Source organism: Ceratotherium simum, chromosome 25 (assembly GCF_057802395.1).
Source record: "Ceratotherium simum simum isolate JZ-2026a chromosome 25, ASM5780239v1, whole genome shotgun sequence".
Taxonomy (NCBI): Eukaryota; Metazoa; Chordata; class Mammalia; order Perissodactyla; family Rhinocerotidae; genus Ceratotherium; species Ceratotherium simum.
The window spans coordinates 47644670-47665666 of record NC_141924.1 but is presented as its reverse complement, the minus strand read 5'-3'; the positions used below and the strand labels follow the sequence as shown (position 1 = coordinate 47665666).

General features: G+C 41.9%; 1 protein-coding gene across 5 annotated transcripts in view; it reads left to right on the top strand.

Annotated features, from left to right (window-relative positions):
• LOC106801036 (dehydrogenase/reductase SDR family member 6-like) overlaps positions 1 to 20997 on the top strand; it is a 41557-nt gene that overhangs the window by 12125 nt on the left and 8435 nt on the right. For 2 of the 5 annotated variants that reach the window (XR_015556409.1, XM_087449178.1), the window contains exons 3-4: positions 15756 to 15816; positions 20842 to 20955. Coding sequence is in view for 1 of the 5 variants with exons in the window: in XM_087449178.1 (XP_087305304.1) it covers positions 15756 to 15816; positions 20842 to 20955 (175 nt within the window). In the remaining 4 variants the exon portion in view is untranslated. Of the gene's footprint in view, positions 1 to 575; positions 1368 to 2620; positions 4589 to 5945; positions 11636 to 15755; positions 15817 to 20841; positions 20956 to 20997 lie in introns of those variants that run through there. The other 3 variants (XR_015556411.1, XR_015556410.1, XR_015556412.1) reach the window with 3 other exon arrangements.

Here is a 20997-nt window from a genome sequence, read left to right as displayed (position 1 = left end):
TGTTTCATCCCTTTTCCTGGCCCCTCATTTCTGCTCCTTGCAATTTAGTCCAGAAATAAGTGATGATACCCTTGATCAACAAAGTCATTTCTGATAAATAATGGCATTATCATGAGGGTGAAGCGCACAAATAGAAACAGCCTCCTGTCTTGCTGCCCTGCCCTTCCCCACCCCTTGCTCAGACAGGAGTCAGGGTTCCTGTGGCAGGGCCTCCACCTCTGGGGAGGAGTGGGCTACAGTATGCCTGCTCCCAGTTACTCCTGCTGGCTCACGGGGATGCTTCTGACATAGATCATTCATGCTTCACTGTGAAGTCCTTTCTCAGAAAAGACCTTTATTATTCAATTTAGAGAGTAGAGAGGGGGAGAGAGAGAGAGGTGTGTTATTGGGAGGTCAAGATGGGGAGGACTGTAAGATTTTTATTAATGAGATTCTTAAGACCCTACCAGTGGTCAACAATCCTGTGAAGCCTAAATGGACAGACACTCCAGTCTTCATACTTCAGAAACTACCTCTTGAAGGCTAAACATTTTTTATGGGTATAAGTAAATAGTGTCCCTTGTTTTATTTTTCAGGTATTCAAACTTGAGTCCTTGATGTCACAAAGAAGAAAACAAATTGATCAGTTTGCCAGTGAAATTGAGAGATTTGACATTCTCTTTAATGTTGCTGGTGATTCATAACTTTTTAATTTCACTCTCCTTACAGAAAGTTTTCTATGTCTTTTATTAAAAGAATTTGATAATATGGCGAAATTATTCATTGTGAACCCTAATATATTCCTTAGGAAATACAGCTGGATTTTGGGCAGAATTTTTATTACAAGTAAGATTCAGCAAGTAGGACAGCCATGGAATTGACATGGGCTTGGGGCCTAAAGGCAATTAAGGATCCTCAAGACAACTGGTACCAGTCCAAAGCTATGGATCTTCCCGAGGCTGGGAATAGTCTCACACCCATGCACTTGTCGCTGATGTTCAACTAGGACTTATAAAACAAAGTGAAAAACTGTTTTCCAGGAGTGTCTTTAAAGCAAAGTATATCTACCAGAAGCCAAGTACACAGTTTATTGAAATGCAAATGTGCCAAATTTTTTGGCCCAACATTTGGCAAGTCCTTTACACCTCCCAAGCACTGTGTTTGTTATTGAGACAATTACTCCCAGCCGAAGAAGTTTCATTCTGTCCCTTTGTATACAGCACAAAGAGAATGGCTTAATTGAACTTAATAGGGCGGTACCCAACTTGCTGATTTACACACAGAGGGCGAGAGGCTGGAGCTGGAGCGGGTCGCGGGGAGCAGCTTGCGGGAACAGGGAGTGCTACTGCTCACTCCCTTCTCTGGTGTGACACTGGAGACGAGGACAGGTGAGGCTCTCACAGAACTAACTAGACACAATCTGACGTTCCAATTTTCTTACGTGGTGTTACATTCATACTGCAGCATTGATAGAAAACTCCTAGAGCATTCTAATATATTTTTATGACTCATCCTAACCATGTTTCAGGATGAAAAACATCTGGGTCTATCCCTAGTTTATCATGTGTTACAATGTATGGAAATTAAATTAAAGCAACGATTTGTGATGATCTGTTTGATAAATAACTTGCTCGTCTCTCATATGAGAATATACCCAGAGCCATGAAAAAATCAACTAGCAAAATTAGTTGTGGAGTATCTATTAAATTTCCAGCAAAGTAAGAGATATAGAAATATAGCATGTGGTTCTCACTGTCATTCGAATGAACTGGAGGTACAGTGGTACATGGGAATCACAACCAGCAATGTTTTATAAGTAATTACATACTTTTGGTCCAGGAGACAGTGAAATCAATTAGGACTCCATTGTTTAGAAGGCTTCCTTGAGGAAACATGACTTGGAAAAGCTGAAGGCTATTTTAAGAATTTTGTTTTGTTCTGCTGTGTTTGCTCAATTTGCCAGAACTGTACAGTAGCAACATTACTTTGCTGCCCTGAGAAGGTGAGATACTTGTTTTTCCTGCAACTTTGATTTCCCTCGAGAATGCTAAATCTGTGCCACCTGCGGGCACTGTAGCTCTTGAAATAGCAGTCAAATAGGGCAGGTGTCCTCATTTGTTTGTTTTTAATGGTGTTGATGTTTCCTGTGCTTTTGGTATAGAGCTTCTTATGTTTAGTGGCTCCAAACTCTTGCCTTTTTGTTTTGTTTCATTTTTTGGTGAGGAAGATTGGCCCTGAGCTAACATATGTTGCCCATCTTCCTCTTATTTTATATGTGGGACGCCGCCACAGCATGGCTTGATAAGCAGTGCATCAGTCCATGCCCAGGATTTCAACCTGTAAACCCTGGGCCACCAAAGTGGAGCAGGTGAACTTAACCACTATGCCACCGGGCTGGCCTCTTGCCTTCTTCTTTTAAAAGAAGGATCCTGGTTTCAAATAACAAATTTTTTTAGCTTAAGTTGTTGAGACACTTACTTACCTAATGTACCAAGTGATACTATGTTTGAATTGTTAAAAGTCTTGGTTAGAGAAGGGACAGTGGTCTAAGTCAACAAGTGACAATAAAAAAAATGATAAGGAAATGGAATAGAAATATCTTCGAATGATAATTTTCCCCATTGTTTACTCACTCTTCCAGGTTTGTCCATCATGGCACCATCCTGGACTGTGAGGAGAAAGACTGGGACTTCTCAATGAGTCTCAATGTCCGCAGCATGTACCTGATGATCAAGGCATTTCTCCCTAAGTAAGATGACCACCACTGCTAGGGTGAGCACCACGTTAGTCTCCAGGTCTCCATCTTGGGCATCTGAAAGAATCACCATGTGTGCTGAGGAGTAATAATAGTTAGCATAATGACTAACATGTATTGAACGTGAATACCAAGGCATTTAATATAAATTAACTCATCGAACCTTCCAGCACACCCATTCAAAGAATATTTATTAAGCACTTTCTACATGCCAGGCTCCATTCTAAGTGCAGAAGACAAGTCAGAGAACTAAACAAAGTCCCTTCTGTAAGGGAGGTTCCATTTTGGAGAGGTGAGGCAGGATAATATATAATCAAATAAACATGTAACATGTGGGGTGGTTATAAGTGCTGTGAAGAAAAGAGAAGCTCAGTTATCAGGCCAGGACCTCGGTGATAAGGTGAGATTTCCATAGAGGCCGAATGAAGTGAGGGAGCTAACCATTCAGCTGTCTGGGGAGAGGCCTCGAGGGAGAGGGTCAGCAAGGAGGCCTGCGGGCCCACAACAAGCCAATGAGGTAGATACTACTTTATCCCATCCACTGGACTGAGGGGGAAACTAGGAGGTTGGGAAACTTGCTCAAGTCACATAACTAGCAAGTGGTTAGAGCCAAGACTAGGCACACGCTCTCAAGATGGATGCACCCCACTGCTTTTCTGTACCGTGAGCGTCCTCCTTGCACTCCAGTCTTGAGCTGAGCCACAGAGGTACCAGAGAGCTGAGAGACAGTGTGTGCTGAAGAGAGAATGTTCCTCCTGAGTTGGCCACCCTTGAATTCTCCAGCCTTCACATAGCTCGTCATGTTTTTCATTTTATTTTACAAATGAGCATTAAGCACCTTTTGATAGAAAGCACCACACTAAGTGCTCTGGGGGAGAGGGATATAAATATAAATAATATTGACTTCAAATGAGCTTATAAGCCAGCAGTAGCGGACAGCACGGGCTCACACAATGAAAGGGGTTGACTGAGCACAGAACCAGGCCAGTTCAAGGTTGTAAGTTATACCCTAGTGAAATGCAGAAGAGCCATTCTTCTCGTCCATCCCAGCTGGATGAGATGACTGACATCCTGAATGCCGCCGAGCCCAGGGCAGGGGAAGAGCTTTCTAATGGCACAGCAGGGCTGGTGCTTTGCTCTGAACATTCAACCTAATGTCAAGAAGGACACAGATGAATGCTGAAAGGAAAGTTAGGGAAATTGACTCAGTAACAAAGGAATTTTCTTTTAATCTACTTGTTTAGTGCCTAAAAGGGGTCATTGGGTGGGTGCATGGAATGTTGAACTGGCAAATTTGTTTAAAATATAAATCGCCTGTTTTGCCTATTTGGAGTTCATGAACACCTATGTTATTCGGAACTTGGATGCATTTTTGAAGACTGATCCTTAACACAGGATTTGGGGAGAAATACAGGCTATGGTAAAAGGGGAAAGCTTGGGTCACAGTGGGTAGGACATGTCTGAGACTCATTTGTGAGAGCAGCCTCCTTCACATCTGGAGTGCTGTACAGGCATCAGGGAGGGACGTGGTGGGCACAGTGGGTAAGACGTGTGAGACTCATGTGTGAGAGCAGCCTCCTTCACATCTGGAGTGCTGTACAAGCATCAAGGAGGGGAGGGACGTGGTGGGTACAGTGGGTAAGATGTGTGAGCCGCATGTGTGAGACCAGCCTCCTTCACGTCTGGAGTGCTATACAAGCATCAGGGAGGGATGTAGGTGTGGGCACTATGTAGCTGTAATTTACACTTGTAAGTGTTTACTTTTAAAATATCAAACACTAACTTGCAAAGTAGTGAGTTTGCTTATGATTTAAAGCATCTCAACAATAATCCATATGAGCCGATGACACTCATTTGTAAAAAAAAAAAAAAAAAAAAAAAAAATCCCAAGAAATATTAATGACTGGGATGGGGAATCAGAAGGAGTCAGTCCCACTTGTTAAGGTAACCCTAACCAGCTGGATCCTGAATTCGGACTCTGGTGTCAGAAGACCTTGGGCTCAGCCTGAGCTCTGTCCCTCACTCGCCAGGTGCCCTGGAAGATGGCACTTGGGCTCTCTCAGTTTGTTTCTTCTGTTTAGGGTGAGGGTGATAGATTACACAGTCCCCTCCAGTCCTCATTGTCTGTTATCCTCGGTGTCTGTTAACCATGACACGTATATACCTGGTTAGAACACTCCAAAGGAAGCCAGGATTTGGAGTCCAAGCAGATCTGAAAGGTCAGGAGGTCAAAACATAGGAACACTTGCAGGAAATTTCTGTTTGTGGATAGATGTACAGAAAACCATTCCAAGACTGAAAGATCAGTCAAAAGGCAGAGCACAAATTGAAAATACTGCAAGAAGAGATCAATGCAGAATCCAAGGCCCACTAGAGGGGGAAGATCCATTACAGCAAGGGTCTGGGGAAGTCTGGAATATTTGGGGGTTTTTTCCTCCTTTGCTGTATCTTAGAAGAATCTCTAGCACACAGAGGTGTTAGCAAACATTGGTTGAATGAATAAATGAATCTAGGTTATCAGTTCAGGTGGGGGTCAGGCACGGAATCACTGAAGACCCACATAGCCAAAGTCTGCAAGTTTAGGAGCTGAGTTCTGGTTGGGGACAGAAGAGCTGGGTCAGAGTAGGCCTGACTAGATAACAGCTAGAGGGAATCTTTAGAGACCTTTGTAGTCCTGCCTGTGTTTCTGGGAGATCAGTCCTGTGGCATTACTGTGTACAGGCACTGCACTTTATAGCTGTACTGGCCACAGAGGGCTGCTGCATGGCAGCCAGGGGGAGCATTACATGGAGACAGCAGGTTCTGAGCTGGTGCGAAGGCAGCACAGAGGGAGGTGAGAACCTGGGCTCAAGCGTCAGCAGACAGGCAGGCTGAGTGGATGGTACCAGTGTTGGAGCAGCACCAGCATCTTTAGGTGTGAAATTCTACAGCTTGCCTGAGAGATTACTGCATTTCAGGAGATTGGAGACTGAACTTACTTAATAGCCCATTTTTATATATTAAGTTGGGCTATATGTATTCTATATGTATTAAAAATGGGTTATATATGTCAGTTATATCAATAAAACTGGAAAAATACATTAAAATGGGTTATTTGCTAAAATGGATAAGAAAGAATAATTTTAAGGCTTAGTTTTCAACACCATTATACTTTACTAATTTTCCAGGTGTTTTTCATTATGATTTCATTATGATTCTCTTTATTATATAGACAAACAAGTCGAGTTAAATATTTTCTCCCCTCCATCTTCCTTGGCTTGGTCGGGTCACCTCAGCTTCTCCCGGTGTCCTTCAGTGCATCCAGCACCAGGTCATAGGGTGGCATCAGACTCTCTGCTTTTAGTACAGTTAGTAGCTAAGTATTGAAACAGAAAGTAAGAAGAAGACCATAAAGAGACGTACAGGTATCTGGAAGTCAAGGTAGTGGCGTAGGCAGACTCTGAACTCACCTCCTCCCGCGGACACAGCCAATTTACAACTACTTGTGGAAAAATTACCCCTGAGAGAGAACTGAAAACTGGATAAGAGGAACTCCAGCAACAAACGACAATCCTAATTGAGGTGGAAGAGGCGGAAATTCCCTTCTGGAGAGAAAAAAACGCCACCTTCACAAGCCGCAGTGCCTCATGGCCGCCTGGGAGCAGCCCAAAGGTACGCAGCCTTCCCTGGAGGAGCGGGGCCCTGAGCCGGGGTGCGCTCCTGCTGTAGGCATTTTTTTGGACCCAGCACAATCGAGACGAGTGGCATAATATCTGACTTTGCTTGCTACTGAAACATTGGGGAGTACCCCCAGAAAAGCGGGTTCACAAAGAAATTAAAACCGGCTCTTGAAGGGCCCACGCGCAAACTCAGCCGTTTCAGAAAGCAACCTAAAATTGCCAAAAAGAAAGGTGCATAGTCCTTTGGTGAAAAGAGATTCACCTAGTAGGCTCTGAGCACATCTCAGTGAAAGGTGAGACCTCTCCAGGGACTGGGACATTGGCGGAGGCCATTGTTGTGGCCTGGTGTGGGCGTGCTGACACCAACGCTGGCAGACACCATTGGAGTTCTCCCTGGGGCCTGCTAGCCCAGGGTCTGCCACACCTACTAGAGCACCGATTTAATGCAGCTCAGCCAGGGCAGGCAGCCCACCCTAGGGACTGGCACCACCCAACAACAAGCCCTTGGGCAACTTGTGGGCCTGCTAAGTGAGCTGCCTGGATTCTCTGCAGCCTGGTGAGTGGGTCCACCTCTGTGGGGTGGGGCGTGTGCAAGGAGCAGGTGGAGAGTGTGGGGCTCCCGCCTTGGAGACACTGGGTCCACTTCAGGAGGTTGGGGTGCGCACAAGGGGCAGGACTGCATTGACTGTGTGTGTGGTCCTGTGGGCAGTGGGGCTTGTCAGCTGCAGAAGACTTGTGCTTCTCAAAGACACACATAGGGGGTTGGCCCCACTTTCCAAAGCCTGAAGCAATTGGGTGCTCCATGCCTGAGGCCAGCCCCATGCAGCTGCAATCCTCAGAGAGCTGACAAGAGACCTAAAGGCTGGAGCCTTATAGAAATTGTAAGCCTGTGAGCCTAACAACCTGCCATGCTGGGGGCCTACTCACTTAAAAGATATACTGCAACACAAATGTGGTATTAGAACTTGCAGCCAACTGTGCTGGGGCTCTCCATACCTGATAAAGAGACTGAAGGGCCCACAACAACCAGAAGCAGCTGAGCATTACAATAGCTGGCCAGGAGCATAACTCGGCCTCTCTGGGCACCTACAGGGACAGCAACCATGCCACGACAGAAGGACACGTAGCCCATATAGGAGTCACTCCTGGAATATTCAGAACTGAGGGAAGAACACTGCTGGGCCTCATAAAGCATCACTCATGTTAGGTCACCTCTCCAAGAGCAGGAGACGTAGGTGACCTACCAAATACATAGACAGAAGCATAGGGAAAGAGGCAAAATGAGGAGGCAAAGGAATATCTTCCAAGTAAGGGAATAGGACAAAACCCTAGAAAAGGAACTAAGTGAAATAGAAATGAGCATCCTACCTGATGGAGAGTTCAAACAAAGAGTCATAAGGATGCTCACTGATCTTGGGAGAAAAATGGATGAACTCAGTGAGAACGTCAACAAAGAAATGGAAGATATAAAAAAGAACCACTCAGAAATGAAGAATACAATACTGGAAATGAAAAATTCACCAGAGGGACTTGAAAGCACAGTAGAGGATACAGAAGAACAGATCTGCGAGCTGGATGAAAGACTAGAAAGAAATCAGCCAAGCTGAACAGGTAAAAGAAAAAAGAATTAAAAAGAGTGAGGACAAGGGCCAGCCCTGTGGCTTAGCAGTTAAGTGCATGTGCTCCGCTACTGGCAGCCTGGGTTCAGATCCTGGGCATGCACCGATGCACCACTTGTCCAGCCATGCTGAGGTGGCATCCCACGTACAGCAACTAGCAGGATGTGCAACTACAACATACAACTATCTACTGGGGCTTTGGGGAGAAAAAGGGAAAAAAATGTGGAGGGTTGGCAATAGATGTTAGCTCAGGGCTGGTCTTCCTCACAAAAAAAAAAGAGAGTGAGGACAGTCTAAGGGACCTCTGGGACAACATCAAGCGCACTAACATCCATATTATAGGTGTCCCAGAAGGAGAAGAGCGAGACAAAGGGGCAGAGAATCTATTCGAAGAAATAATAGCTGAAAACTTTCCTAACCTAAGGAAGGAAGCAGACATCCAGGTACAGGAAGCACAGAGAGCACCAAACAAGATAAACCCAAAGAGGCCCACACCAAGACACATCGTAATTAAAATGTCCAGAATTAAAGATAAAGAGAGAATCCTAAAAGCCGCAAGAGAAAGACAAGTTATATACAAAGAAAACCTCATAAGGCTATCAGCTGAGTTCTCAGCAGAACCCTTACAGGCTAGAGGAGAGTGGCATGATATATTTAAAGTGCTTAAAGGAAAAGACCTACAGCCAAGAATACTCTACCCAGGAAGGTTATCATTCAAAATGGAAGGAGAGATAAAAGAGTTTCTCAGACAAGCAAAAATTAAAGCAGAGTGTCACCAAGAAACCAGTACTACAAGAAATGCTAAAGGGACTTATTTAAGGGGAAAAGAGAAGACCACAAATAGGAAAAATTATCTATTTCCATGATAAGAGGTTAATGGATACAAATGCACAAAAAAGAGGTTAGATATGATATCCAAAACATAAAATATGGGTGGAGGGGAGTTAAAGAGTAGAGCTTTCAGACAGAGGTCAAACTAAAGAGACCATCAACTTAATATAGACTACGATATGCGTAGGTTACTGTATATGGACCGCAAGGTAATCACAAACCAGAAACCTATAATAAATATGCAAAAAACTAAGAGAAAGGAACCCAAACATAATACGAAAGAAGGCCATCAAACAACAAGGGAAGGGAGCAAGGGAAAAAGAAAGGAACAGATAAGAACTACTAAAACACTGAGTAAAAAAAGTTAAAAATGGCAGTAAGTACATACTTATCAATAGCTACTTTAAACGTCAATGGACTAAATGCTCCAATTAAAAGGCATAGGGTGGCCGATTGGATTAAAAAACAAGACCCATATATATGCTGCATACAAAAGACACACTTCAGACCTAAAGACACTCAAAAACTGAAAGCGAAGGGATGGAAAAAGACACTCCACACAAATGGCAATGAAAAGAAAGCTGGGGTAGCAATACTCATATCAGATAAAATAGACTTTAAAACAAAAACTGTAAAAAGACAAAGAAGGGCATTACAAAACGATCAGGGAACAATCCAGCAAGAGGATATAACACTTGTAAATATCTATGCACTCAACATAGGAGCACATAAATATATAAAGCAATATTAACAGACATAAAAAGAGAAATAGTAACATAATAATAGTAGGGGGCTTTAACACTCCACTTACACCAACGGATAGATCATCCAAACAGAAGATCAATAAGGAAACATTGGCCTTAAATGACACAGTAGAACAGGTGGACCTAGTAGATATATACAGAGCGTTCTATCCAAAAACTGAAAAATACACGTTCTTTTCAAATGCACATAGAACATTCTCCAGGATCACATCTTGGCCACAAAACAAGTCTCTATAAATTTAAGAAGATTGAAATAATGCCAAGCATATTTTCTGACCACAATGGTATGAAACTAGAAATCAACTATACGAAGAAAATCATAAAAGCCACAAATATGTGGAGATTAAACAAAATGCTACTGAACAATGATTGGGTCAATGAAGAAATCAAAGGAGAAATCAAGAAATACCTGGAGACAAATGAAAATGAAAATCCGACATGCCAGAATTCATGGGGTACAGCAAAATCAGTTCCAAGAGGGAAGTTTATAGCAATACAGGCCTATCTCAACAAACAAGAAAAATCTTAAATAGACAACCTAACAATGTGCCTAAAGTAACTGGAAAAAGAAGAATGAACAAAGACCAAAATCAGTAGAATAATGGAAATAAAAATCAGAGCAGAAATAAATGAAATAGAGACTAAGAAACAACAGAAAAAATTAATAAAACAAAGAGCTGGTTCTTTGAAAAGATAAACAAAATTGACAAATCTTTAGCTAGACTCACCAAGAAAAAAAAGAGAAGGCTCAAATAAGTAAAATCATAAATGAAAGGAGAAATTAGAACGGACACCTCAGAAATACAAAAGATTATAAGACAATACTATGAAAAGCTATATGCCAACAAATTGGACAATCTGAAAGAAATGGATAAATTCTTAGAATCATACAACCTTCCAAAACTGGATCAAGAATAAATAGAGAATTTGAATAGACCAATCAACAGTAAGGAGATCGAAACAGCAATCAAAAACCTCCCCCAAAATAAAAGTCCAGGACCAGACGGCTTCCCTGGTGAATTCTACCAAACATTCAAAGAAGACTTAATACTTATCCTTCTCCAACTCTTCAAAAAAATTGAGGAGGGGGTGAAGCTCCCTAATTCTTTCTATGAAGTCAACATTACCCTGATACCAAAACCAGACAAGGACAACACAAAAAAAGAAAATTACAGGCCAATATCACTGATGAACATTGATGCAAAAATCCTCAACAAAATACTAGCAAATCACATACAACAATACATTTAAAAGATTATACACCATGATCAGGTGGGATTTATTCCAGGGATGCAGGGATGGTTCAACATTTGCAAATAAATCAACGTAATACACCACATTAATAAAATGAAGAATAAAAATCACATGATCATCTCAATAGGTGCAGAGAAAGCATTTGACAAGACACAGCATCCATTTACGATAAAAATTCTGAATGAAATGGGCGTAGAAGGAAATCACCTCAACACAATAAGGGCCATATATGACAAACCCACAGCTAATATCATCCTCAATGGTGAAAAACTGAAAGCTACCCCTCTAAGAATAGGAACCAGACAAGGATGCCCACTCTCATCACTCCTATATAATATAGTATTGGAAGTCCTAGCCATAGCAATCAGGCAAGAAAAAGAAATAAAAGTGACCGAAATTGGAAAGGAAGAAGTGAAAGTGTCACTGTTTGCAGATGACATGATTTTATATATAGAAAACCCTAAAGAATCCACCAGAAAACTTTTAGAATTAATAAATCAATATGGTAAAGTTGCAGGATACAAATTAACATAAAAATCAGTTGTGTTTGTATACACTAACCACGAAGTAGCAGAAAGAGAAATTAAGAATACAATCCCATTGGGCCGGCCCGGTGGCTTAGTGGTTAAGTGCGTGTGTTCCGCTGCTGGCGGCCCGGGTTTGGATCCCGGGCGCGCACCGATGCACTGCTTCTCTGGCCATGCTGATGCTGCATCCCACATACAGCAACTAGTAGGATGTGCAACTATGACATACAACTATCTACTGGGGCTTGGGGGGGGGAGGAGGTGGATTGGCAATAGATGTTAGCTCAGAGCCGGTCTTCCTCAGCAAAAAGAGGAGGATTAGCACGGATGTTAGCTCAGGGCTGATCTTCCTCACCAAAAAAAAAAAAAAAAACCCATTTACAATTGCAACAAAAAGAATAAAATCCCTAGGATTAAACTTAACCAAAGAGGTGAAAGATCTGTACACTGAAAACTATAAAACATTGCTGAAACAAATTGAAGAAGAGACAAAGAAATGGAAAGATATTCTGTGCTCTTGGATTGGAAGAATTAACATAGTTAAGATGTCCATACTTCCTAAAGCAATCTGTAGATTTAATGCAATCCCTATCAAAGTTCCAACAACATTTTTCACAGAAATAGAACAAAGAATCCTAAAATTTATGTGGAACAACAAAAGATCCCGAATAGCTAAAGGAATCCTGAGAAAAAGGAACAAAGCTGGAGGTGTCACACTCCCTGATTTCATTATATACTACAAAGCTATAGTAACCAAAACAGCATGGTACTAGCACAAAAACAGACACACAGGTCAATGGAATAGAATTGAAAGCCCAGAAGTAAACCCACACATCTATGGACAGCTAATCTTTGACAAAGGAGCCAAGAGTATACAATGGAAAAAGAAAGTCTCTTCAACAAATGGTGTTGGGAAAACTGGACAGCCACGTGCAAAAAATATGACAGTAGACCATTACCTTACACCATACACAAAAATTAACTCAAAATGGATTAAAGACTTGAATGTAAGACCTGAAACCATGAAACTTCTAGAAGAAAACACAAGAAGTGTGCTCTTCGATATGGGTCTTAGCAACATATTTTCAAGCACCATGTCTGACTGGGCAAGAGAAACAATAGAAAAAATAAACAAATGGGACTACATCAAACTGAAAAGCTTCTGCACAGCAAAGGAAACCATCAACAAAATGAAAAGACAACCTAACAATTGGGAGAAGAAATCTGCAAACCATACATCTGATAAGGGATTAATCTCCAAAATATATAAAGAACTCAGGCATCTCAACACCAAAAAAACTAACAACGTGATTAAAAAATGGGCAAAAGACCTGAACAGACATTTCTCCAAAGAAGATCAACAGATGGCCAACAGACGCATGAAAAGATGTTCAAAATCATTAACTATCAGGGAAATGCAAATCAATACTGCAATGAGATATCACCTCATGCCCGTCAGAATGGCTATAATTAACAAGACAGGAAACAACATGTGTTGGAGAGGATGTGGAGAGAAGGGAACTCTCATACACTGCTGGTGGGAGTGCAAACTGGTGCAGCCACTACGGAAAACAGTATGGAGATTCCTCAAAAAATTAAGGATAGAACTACCAAACAATCCAGCTATTCTACTGCTGGGTATTTATGCAAAGAACGTGAAAACACCAATGCATAAAGATACATGCACCCCTGTGTTCATTGCAGCGTTATTCACAATAGCCAAGACTTGGAAGCAACCTAAGTGCCCATCAAGGGACAAATGGATAGAGAAGATGTGGTATATATACACAATGGAATACTACTCAGCCATAAGAAATGATGAAATCCAGCCATTTGTGACAACATGGGTGGACATTGAGGGTATTATGAAAAGTGAAATAAGTCGGAGGGAGAAGGTCAAATACCATATGATCTCACTCATTAAGTGGTAGATAATAACAACAAACAAACATACAAAGATTGGATTGGTGGTTACCAGAGTGGAAGGGGGTGAGGAGGGCGAAAGGGATGATTCGGCACGTGTGTGGTGATGGATTGTAATTAGTATTTGGTTGGTGAACTTGAGAACATGATGTAATCCATGCAGAAGTAGAAGTATATTGATGTACACATGAAATTTAAAAAATAAAATAAAATTAAAAAAACATGGCATCTAAAAAGAAAAAACGAAGAGAAATGACAAAAAAAAAAAAAAGAGACATACTATCTTGGCAAGCTCATCCCTGATCCATCCGATCATTCACCTTCTCCATTTCTGCACCTCTTTGTCTGAAAGTGCTGGAGAAACTCATCCCAACAGAAGGGATTTTTTTCTCTGGACCCTTTACACTGTCTGTAGAGACCCTGGCCTTTTAGAACATTTTCTTCACTTGATTTTCATGACAGAGCATATCCTGGTTTTCCTTACTCTGTTCTCTAGTTGGTATTCTTCCATTTCCTCCCGGCAGTGATTTTAATTCTTCCCCACTCTCTGTGTCCACCATCTCCTCTTGCTCTGTACAGTCATCCAGTCTCTGACTTCCATGAGAAGTTAATGCCCACTAGGCAGGAGTTCTCTGAACCTCTTGCTTCTTCCCCCAAAACATTCATGAGTACCCATGCCCTTGCACATACATATATTATCTTGAAAACATACGTACATGTTATAAAGTATAAGTTCATTTGAAAACATTTTTTAATTCATAGCAGCTTTTTTCATTATACATTCCTTTGGGTCTGGGCAGGGCCCAGCAATCTGCACTTTAAACTAGCACCTCAGGAGATTTTGATTCATCAAAATGTATTGACCGCCTACTGTGTATCCTGTCTAGGAGGGCAAAACTGCCACAGACCTCCTCTCTCACAGTTCACACTGCAGTGGGGGAATTCCGAAGGAGGTGTTTCTAGGACACACTGCTCTAGATGGGGAGGCACGCCCTCCCTGCATGTAACCACAGCAAGTCCCGCCCTCTGCATCTCCGCTTTTACCACTCCTTTCCCAAATCACTGCTTCAGCTTCCAGTCGCCTCTGCCACAGGTGCCAGAGCAATCTGTAATCCCCCAATGGAAACATAGTGCTCCTCCTCCGCACTAGACCCTTCATTGTCACCACATGGCCCTCAGGGGAAAGACAAATTCCTAAGTTTAGCCCCTGTTGGCCTCTGCAGCCTCTTCCTCCCAGGCCCTGTGTTCCAGCCAGACCCATCCCTTCCCCCCAGTTCCAGGATAGATCCTTTATACCTACGGTTCTCTCTCCTTAAAATACCCTTCTCTTTTATTTTTCTGGCTAATATTACTGCACAAAAATGAGGTTCTCCTACCCAATGTGCATTAAAAAAGCCAATTAATTACAGCATCAGATTTGGGAAAAGAAAACAGCTTTATTGTTAGATTGATCTGCAAGGAAACAGGAAGCATATACTCTCAGATCTAGCTCCCTGATCTAGGGCTTGGGGCAAAACTTATGGGACGAAGGGCAAGGTGATCTGAAGTGTGGAGATAGATGCTTGGAGGTGAGGAGAAGTGAGGTCATTGATGATCTGTGCAAGCGTCATCCAGCTTCATGGCTCTTCATAGGACACATGTTAACAAAATGATGGTGTTAGTGTGATCTGAGGGTGGAGTTTTCAGCCCTTTGATGTCAAAAGGGTCACTTATCAGGTATTTGTGCAGGCCCAGTTGATGTGTTGGTGGTCTCAACTAGCCTGAACTAGACAAGAGGGGACTCTCAGTTCCTGTAAAACAGCTCTTAATTACTCTGTTGATAAGATCAGGTTGGTTGAGCTGGTCCTAGAGGGCCTGAGGTTACACTAACACTCTATTTTTCAAAAATTGACCCGCATATTCCCTCCTCAGGAGCACTCCTCTGAGTGTCCGGGGGTGGATTGGTCCCTCCCACCAACCTCCACCCCTTGTCTGCGAAGGTCCCTGCTGTCTCTGGTCGCTGGTTATGTCAGCTACTCCAGTCAGACTGGCAGCTCTCTATAGGCAGGGACTGTGTCACTTATCTTTGAATCTCTCGGACCTACACAAAACCCAACCACTGTAGATATTCAACAAACAATGTGTTCACTGGCGGGAGAGTTTTCCAGCCTCAGGAATACACAGTAAATGTGAACATTCCCTTGCGTTCCACAAGCTCAGAGCTCATTCTTGGCCTTGCTGATGCTCTTGTAACAGGGAAGCCGTAACCCCCTGGGACGTGTTCCTACAGTGAGAGTGTGCACTGCGTTAGTCCTCAGCAGTGATGGGCGGCTGTGAAGACTGCTTAATGTTAACAGCTAATAAGATGGTTCTGCAAACCCAAAGTAAATGCAAATCTTTTAAAGAGGTAGTATTTTTAGCCTGCAGAGTGGCATTTTTTTTTTGTATTTGTTTTGTTTTGGCAGATGCTTGCTCAGAAATCTGGCAACATCATCAACATGTCCTCTGTGGCTTCCAGCATCAAAGGTGAGTCTGTCTTCCTCTGGGGTCATGATGCACATACGCACACACCTTCACCAGCTAAGGGTTTTGGGAACAAGCATAGCAGAGATGATAAAACTCACGCATAACTTTGAAACTGCTTTTTTAAAACTAGTGTTAAGTTCCTTAACTACCAGTCCTTTCACCTTAGATGTGAACCAGTCATAAAATTAAATAAAACTTTGTTTGCTTTGCTCTCCCTTTTATTCCTTCTAATGGATATGGAAATGAAAATCAAACTGGGAAAAGGAAACATTTATTCATTTATTTAATCAAAAAAGATGTATTGAGGGGCCGGCCCGGTGGCGCAAGCGGTTAAGTGCGCGCGCTCCGCTGCGGCGGCCCGGGGTTCGCTGGTTCGGATCCCGGGCGCGCACCGACACACTGCTTGGCAAGCCATGCTGTGGTGGCGTCCCATATAAAGTGGAGGAAGATGGGCACAGATGTTAGCCCAGGGCCGTCTTCCTCAGCAAAAAAAGAGGAGGATTGGCGGATGTTAGCACAGGGCTGATCTCCTCACAAAAAAAAAAAAAAAAAGATGTATTGAACACCCAGTATGTGCCCCTGCTGCAAAATAATTCACAGTCCAAAAAGGGGAGAGAGTCAAGCAAACACATATCTTCTGCAGTGTCATAGTATCGTAACAGAGGTTTATAGGAAGTGCTGTCACAATACGGGAAGAAACTCTGCCTGTGGGCTTGGGGAGTGCTTCACAAAGACAGATGGTCTGGGCCCTAAATGAGAAGTCAGGGTGAAGGGCCAGGATTGCAATGCAAAATGGAGATAAGGGCACAATATGGCACACACGGATCTGCCAGTTGAAAATGAAATAGCTACTTCTGAGACAACAATCCTTCTCTTTGCAAGGATACACACGTTAAGCCTGCATGAGAGAGGAATGCAAAGAAATGCCTAAGCGTCCTGGTCTCTTGCGTTTTGTTTTATTCTTTGTATTATCCTTATCTGGCTTTGGATCATGGTGATGTTGGCCTCGTAAACTGTGTTAGGAAGTGTACCTCTTCTTCAGTTTTTTTGGAATAGTTTGAGAAGGATAGGTAGTAAATCTTTGAATGTTTAGTAGAATTCTCCAAAGAAGCCATCTGGTCCTGGACTTTTATTTTTTGGGAGGTTTTTGATTACTGTTTCAATCTCTTTATTTGTGATTAGTCTATTCAGGTTCTCTATTTCTTCTTAATTCAGTTCTGGGAGGTTGTATGAGTCTAAGAATTTATCCACTTCTTCTAGATTGTCCAATTTGTTGGCATATAGTTTTTCATAGTATTGTCTTATAATCCTTTGTATTTCTGCAGAATCTGTTGTAATTTCTCCTCTTTTATTTCTAATTTTATTTATTTGTGCCTTCTCTCTTTTTTTCTTAGTGAGTCTGGCTAAGAGTTTGTCAATTTTGTTTATCTTCTCAAAGAACAAGCTCTTAGTTTTATTGATCCTTTCTACTGTCTTTTTGGTTTCAATTTATTTTTGCTCTAATTTTTATCATTTCCTTCCTTCTGCTGACTTTGGGCTTTGTTCTTCTTTTTCTAGTTCTGTTAGTTGTAGTTTAAGACTGATTATTTGGGATTTTTCTAGTTTGTTAAGGTGGGCCTATATTGCTGTGAATTTTCGTCTTAGGACCAATTTTGTCGCATCTCATATGAGTTGGTATAGTGTATTTTTATTTTCATTTGTCTCCAGATATTTTTTGATTTCTCCTTTAATTTCTTCAATGATCCATTGGTTGTTTAGTAGCCTGTTGTTTATTTTCCACATGTTTGTCACTTTCCCAGCTTTTTTCTTGAAGTTTATTTCTAGTTTCATAGCATTATGGTCAGAAAAGATGCTTGATATGATTTCAATCTTCTTAAATTTATTGAGGCTTGGTTTGTTTCCCAACATATGCTCTATCTTTGAGAATGTTCCATGTGCACTTGAGAAGAATATGTATTCTGCTATTTTTGGATGGATTGTTCTATATATATCTATTAAGTCCATCTGATCTAGTTTTTTGTTTAGTTCCACTATTTCTTTGTTGACTTTCTATCTGGAAAGTCAACAAGTGGGGTGTTAAGGTCCCCTACTATTATTGTGTTGTTGTTAATATCTCCTTTTAGGTTTGTTAATAATTGCTTTATGTACTTTGGTGCTCCTGTGTTGGGTGCATATATATATATATAAGTGTTATGTCCTCTTGGAGGAGTGTCCCTTTTATCATTATATACTGGCCCTCCTTGTCTCTCATTGTCTTTTTTATCTTGAAGTCTACTTTGTCTGATATGAGTATGGCAACACCTGCTTTCTTTTGTTTGCCATTAGCTTGGAGTATTGTCTTCCATTCCTTCACTCTGAGCCTGTATTTGTCTTTAGAGCTGAGATGTGTTTCCTGGAGGCAGCATATTGTTGGGTCTTGTTTTTTAATCCACCCAGCCACTCTGTGTCTTTTGATTAAGGAATTCAATCCATTTACATTTAGAGTGATTATTTATATATGAGGGCTTAATACTGCCATTTTATCACTTGTTTTCCAGTTGTTCTGTATTTCCCTTGTTTCTTATCCTGTGTATTTTGGACTGCCACTTCAGTTTGGTGGCTCTCTATGATGGTTTTCTCAGTTTTCTCTTTATTTAACATTTGTGTTTCTGTTTTGATTTTTTGTTTAGTGGTTACTGTGAGGTTTGTATTAAAGATCTCATAGATAAGGTAGTCCATTTTCTGATAGCCTCTTATTTCTTTAGTCTAAGCAGGTTCCATCCTGTTCCTCTTCCCCATCTATGTTATTGTTGTCACAACTTATTCTGTTTTGTGTTGTGAGTTTGTGGTTAAAATGATTTTATTTATTCTTGATGTTTTCCTTCCTTTATCTTTAATGTTATAGTTAATTGTTTGCTAATCTGTTCTGCTAGAGAGTTGCAATTTTCTGATTTTGTCTGCCTATTTATCTCGTTGCTCAAGGCTTTGTAAATGCTTTCTTTTTTTTTTTTTTTTCAGGTCTGAGGGCCTTCTTGGTTGTATCTTGTAGGGGGCATCTTGTGGTGATGAACTCCCTCAGCTTTTGTTTATCTGGGAGTGTTTTTATTTCTCCAACATATCTGAAAGATATTTTCACTGGATAGAGTATTCTTGGCTGAATGTGTTTGTCTTTCAGAATTTTGAATATATCATTCCACTTTCCTAGTCTGTAAGGTTTCTGCTGAGAAATCTGCTGAAAGCCTGATAGGAGTTCCTTTTTAGGTTATTTTCTTCTCCCTTGCTGCCCTTAATATTTTTTTCTTTGTCATTGACTTTTGCCAGTTTTACTAATATATGCCTTGGAGAAGTCTTTACATTGATGTAATTAGGTTCAGACCCAGTGGGGAGGCCTATTAGCTTCTTTTACTTGTAATTCCAGCTCCTTCCCCAGGTGTGGGATGTTCTCAGCTATTATTTCTTTGAACAAGCTCTCTGCTCCTTTTTCCCTCCCTTCTCTCTCTGGAATACCTATAATCCTTATGTTGCATTTCTTAATTGAGTCAGAAATTTCTTGGAGAATTTCTTCATTTATTTTTCATCTTAGTTCTCTCTCTCTCCTCCTCCATCTGAAGCATTTCTATATTCCTAGCCTCTAAACTGCTAATTCTGTCCTCCATAATATCAGCCCTGTTATTTAAGGACTCCAGATTTTTGTTTGTCTCATTCATTGTGTTTTTCATCTCTAACATTTCTGATTGGTTTTTCTTTATAGTTTCAATCTGTTTTGTTAAGAATTCCCTCTGTTCATTAATTTTGTTCCTAATTTCGTTGAACTGTCTTTCTGAGTTCTCTTGTAACTTTTTGAGTTTTTTTATGATAGCTATTATGAATTCTCTGTCATTTAGATTGTAGATTTCTATGCCTTCAGGATTGATTTCTGAGTGTCTTTTTCCTTCTGGTTGGGAGTATTAATATACTTCTTCACACAATTTAATGGGGTGGATTTGTACCTTCACACAGTGATAGTATCTTGTTGCAGATTCCACCTGATGCCACTGGGGACAGGGCAGGAGTTGCGTATTCTAAGCCTGCCATGATCCCTGTCAGCTGTGCCTGTCTGAGCCTTGGCCACTCTTTGGCGGCCCTGTGGGCTCTCCCACCAAATGGGAAAGCAATCACATGGGGGCTCAGGGCTGTTGCTGCCTGCTCCCACAGTCCCACTGAGATGTACTCCCCCCTTCCAGCCGCAGCGGTACTATGGGCATTTGCGGTAGCTGGGAACTCATTCGCCCAGGCATGCAGATCCGCCACTGCTTCCTCCTAGGTTGCACCAGCCATTGTGCTTGATGGGTGGGGCCTCTCCACTGGGTCCGAGCCTGAGCCACTCCCTGGGACCATGGCGGCACTGTGGGCTCTACCCCAGATGGGAAAGTGATCATATGGGGTCTCAGGGCTGCCATCACCTGAGGCAGGTGTGCTGAGGCATGCTGCCACCATTGGAGCCACAGCAGTACTATGGGCACTGTAGCTGGGAAAGCAGTCACACATGTGTACAGGGCTGCTGGGGGGCCAGAGGGTGCTCACCTGTCTCCACAACCTCCCTGGGAGTAGTCCATCCCCTTTCAGATGAGTAGCTGTGTGGGTCTCTCAGATGTCTCATTGTGCTGTGTCAGTATCCTCTGCTAATCAATGAATGTCCATTTAGTTGTAATTTGAAGGGGGAGAGACAAAGGGAACAGCTCACTCTGCCATGTTGTTGACGTCACTCCTAATTTTCTTTTGGAATCTGCCTAAGGGTTCTCCCAGCTGATGATGAAAAACTAAGGCTACTGCTGTCATTTAAGTGCAGCATCTCAACACCTAAGTCTCAGTTGAGTGCCAATAATATTATTTTCCCAGATTCAGAAACTAGCTCTATTCAGAGCAAAAACCTGATATTAATTTTTAAAAACGGTTGGGTGGGAGGAAGCATGACACTGGTTACTGGGGACACTTATCTGTGTTCCTTTTCTAAAGGAGACTATGTTTTTTATTCCTTCAATTGTCCAACCTTCTCTTCATGCGCAGGAGTTATGAACAGATGTGTGTACAGCACAACCACGGTGGCCATGACTCGCCTCACCAAGTCCATGGCTGCAGACTTCTTCCAGCAGGGGATCAGGTGCAGTTGTGTGTGTCCAGGTGAGTTGGGCTCCTTGGGGCTGTGAATTTGTCCTTCCTGAC